The 3,519-nt window shown below is 60.7% G+C and overlaps 1 protein-coding gene across 1 annotated transcript in view; it reads left to right on the plus strand.

The window, feature by feature from the left end:
• The window catches only part of DECR2 (2,4-dienoyl CoA reductase 2, peroxisomal), an 8,060-nt gene extending 4,599 nt beyond the window's left edge, over window positions 1-3,461 (plus strand). Inside the window, exons 2-6 of the mRNA XM_010079718.1 lie at window positions 383-507; window positions 1,048-1,141; window positions 1,422-1,526; window positions 2,347-2,535; window positions 3,352-3,461. Coding sequence (XP_010078020.1) covers window positions 383-507; window positions 1,048-1,141; window positions 1,422-1,526; window positions 2,347-2,535; window positions 3,352-3,386 — 548 coding nt within the window. The 3' untranslated portion in view covers window positions 3,387-3,461. The remainder of the gene's footprint in view (window positions 1-382; window positions 508-1,047; window positions 1,142-1,421; window positions 1,527-2,346; window positions 2,536-3,351) is intronic.
• Window positions 3,462-3,519: the final 58 nt, after the last annotated feature.

The raw sequence follows: 3,519 nt of genomic DNA on the forward strand, positions 1-3,519 counted from the left end.
AGAGTCGCTGCTAGGAAGGGTGTTTTCCTGCGTGGGGTTGTGTTTGCCTAGCGTCTGGCTTATGCTGCTGTGGCCTAGGAGCATCGGGGCAGCCCCTGAGAGCACAGAGGGGATGGTCTCAGAGCAAGCAAAGAGCTGTTCTTAATGCGAGGGCACCCCATCATCTCTGCTCTCGCTGCACAGCACCCTCCTGCCCTCAGGCTGCCTGTGCTGCTGGGCACCCACGGCCACAAGCTGTTTATCCCCTTATGAGGGCTTTTTCCACACGCTCTCCAGCCTACCCAAACAGTGTCACTCACTGTCCCTCTCGCAGGAGTGCCCTCACCCTGCCTGCTCGCTCTCAGCCCCGTCCTGACTGTGCCCCCGGCTGCTTCTTCCCCAGGTGCTGCAGGGAACTTTCTGTGCCCAGCCAGCGCCCTGTCCTTCAACGCCTTCAAGACCGTGATAGATATCGACACCATCGGCACCTTCAACACCTCCAAAGTCCTCTTTGAGAAGTATTTCCGGGTAAGTGGAACCAGAGCCAGGGGATTTGCTGGAAGGGCTCTTGGTGGGCAGGGGCTGGTGTCAAACAAACCACACTGTGCTCCTGAGAAATTCAGGGCAGCGTGGAGAGCAGCTGGGACCACAGCACCCGTGTACCCAGGGCTGTACTGCTGGGCGCCTGCCATCCCCCCCGCTCAGATCCAGTCCGTTCCCTCCCAGGGATGGCAGCCCCTATGCAGGAACCACGAATCCTGCCCATCCCTAGCCCTGGGGCTTCGATTGTTGTGGCCCCTTTCCGTGCTCTGCCACCTGCCTGGGAAGAGGCGAGGATCTGCTGCTCCTTTTCCAGCTCCTCTGCTTTCCCTTGGCCCTTGCTCGTCCCCTGCAGCTCCAGCCTCTCTGTAAGGGTCCCACTGTGAGGCCAAGATGGGTTATCAACACAGAGGTGGCTTTGCCCACACATGTCTGTCCCTCCTAACCCAGCTCTCTCATCCCACTGCTCCCCTCCATGACCCCTTGTGCTGTTCCCTGCCTAACACGACGTCTCCTTTCCCTCCGCAGGACCACGGCGGGGTCATCGTTAACATCACGGCAACCCTCAGCTACCGAGGGCAGGCCCTCCAGGCGCACGCTGGTGCTGCTAAAGCTGCCATAGGTACCTCCAGGCTCCTTGCTGGGGCTCTGAAAGCTGTGTGGGGACAGTAAGGAAGCTGGTTCGTCCCGATTATTGGGATGGGAAGATGTCCTTGGGAGAGGAGAGTATGAACCAGTGTGGTTACTATGTGCCTCGTTTGGGTTGAGGCTCTTCTCTCCCTCAGGACTCTTTTAGGACCCTTTGCTCTTGGCCAGAGTCTCCAGGAGCTTTTTGGCCCCCTCAAAAGTTCCTGGAATGGCTCAGCTCTCCATTTCTCATTGCTGTTGTCATCCCTTCCCAGATGCCATGACCCGTCACCTCGCTGTGGAGTGGGGACCCAACAACATCCGGGTGAACAGCTTGGCACCGGGCCCCATTACTGGCACCGAGGGCTACCGGCGGCTGGGTGAGGCAACCTGGGGCTCCTGTCTCTGCCTCGGTGGTGGCTTGCTGGTGTCTGTCTGGGAGGGGGCTGTGATGGACCATGCAGCTCGTGGGGCGTGTCATGTGGCTGCTGGGCACCGCTGTCCTGTGACTCCGCTGGCACATCTCTTTGGGGGAACAGCCCTTCCCATGTCCTCAGGCCCTTGCAGGGCACTGATTTTCTGTCGAGTGGCTGTCTTTTGTGCTCTCTGATGCCATGATGTAGTGTGCTCCCCCAAAGCTCAGCCTGGGCAGCTGCCTTGCCTGATGGTTTAGCTCTTGCAGTCCATCAGCAGAGTGCTGGCTCAGCCCTGCAGAGTGGGAAAGCTCTCTGAGGTCCTGGCTTGAGCTCTCAGGTGCAGTACAGATCATAGAACCACAGGATGGTTTGGGTTGGAAGGGACCATGCCATGGGCAGGGACACCTCCCACCAGCCCAGGTTGCCCAAAGCCTCATCCAGCCTGGCCGTGAACCCCTCCAGGGATGGGGCATCCACAGCTTCTCTGGGCAACCTGGGCCACTGCCTCACCACCTGCACAGTAAATAGTTTCTTCCCAATATCTCATCTCAATTTGCTCTCTTCCAGTTTAAATCCATTGCCCCTCATCCTGTCGCTTCAAATCCCACTGCTGGGCTTGAGCTCCCCTCCTTTAACCCCCTTCCCAGGCCTTTGTCTCTGGGCTGTCCCCAGGGCTGTGCCAGGATCTTGTCTGGGTTTCCTGGGGCTCTGTGAGCTGTGCTGCAGTGTCTGGCAGGTGGGTGGTCCCACGGCCTCAGCTGACTCTTCCTTCTGCCCCTCTTAGGTGGGAAATTTGCTGAGGAAAGTCGCCAGTTCGACACGATCCCCCTCCAGCGTGCGGGGAACAAGACGGAGATCGCCCACAGCACGCTGTACCTGGCGAGCCCCCTCTCCTCCTACGTGACGGGCACCACCCTGGTCGTGGACGGCGGGAGCTGGCTGACCTCAGCCAACGACTTCCCCGCCTTGCTGGGTATTGCTTCATCCTCTGCTAGACTCTAGGTGACGTGCATTTCCCCCTCCGCGGGATTAGAGCAGGGCTTGTGGCACAAACCCTGGTGCCCCGTGGTACAGGGGCACGGCTGCCGTGCCCAGGGGTGTGGTGTCACCTTCTTCAGGTGCCTTGGTCACCTTGTACCAGGCTCTGCCCCTCCTGAGGCCGCTGCATGGCCCACGCTGTGCTGGGGAAGAGGCAGCAGACTCTGGGTGTTGGGGCCTCTGGGTGAGGGCAGCTGGGGCTCAGTCTGGCTGCGCTTGTTCTCACCCCTTCCTCTGCTTTTGGGGGGTGGAGCAGAGTTCCCCCCCACCCTGTGCTGTCATCAGAGCCAGCGCCGAGCAACACGGGGAACATCTCTGAGCCCTCGGTGACAGTCCTAGGGGTGATTTGGGAAGGGCAGGAGGACTTGCTGGGTTTTTCCTCTCAGCCTGCGGGTGACGTGGTGCCTCTGGTCGTTCCTACTGGAGGATGCTTGTCTGGACACCTCGGAGTGTCCCCTGAAGTGACATGATGCCCCTCTCCTGTGCTGCCCCAGCAGGACTGGGCGCAGAGGGTCCCGACAGCCTCTCCCTCCCCTTTCTTCCCTGCACGAGTTACTGCCGCGTGTCCTGTGTTGCGGGTGGACGGCACACGGGGCTGGCTGGGGCTGCGTGCGTCCGCAGAGGTGGGAAGGGGCTGGTGCTCGCTGGGAGAGGGGTCTGCTTTCTTCCCCCGTCCCCCTTGCTGGGGCCCGCCTCCGTGCGCAGGGCAGGCCCGGGCAGGGCTGGTACCCACCTCCCTGCTCTCTTGCAGATTTCTGGGCGGCAGGAGCAAACCAGAATCAATGATGGACAGCCTGAGACTGACCGATGGACAGAAACGTGACCGAACGCTGCTGCTCTGGGACATCTCGGGGTGACGTCTCCCAGAGGTGGAGCCGTCTCTGATCAGTGACCGGTGGTGGTGGGGATGCTGCCCATG

Source organism: Pterocles gutturalis, unplaced genomic scaffold (genome assembly GCF_000699245.1).
Source record: "Pterocles gutturalis isolate BGI_N339 unplaced genomic scaffold, ASM69924v1 scaffold19349, whole genome shotgun sequence".
In the NCBI taxonomy this organism is placed as follows: Eukaryota; Metazoa; Chordata; class Aves; order Pterocliformes; family Pteroclidae; genus Pterocles; species Pterocles gutturalis.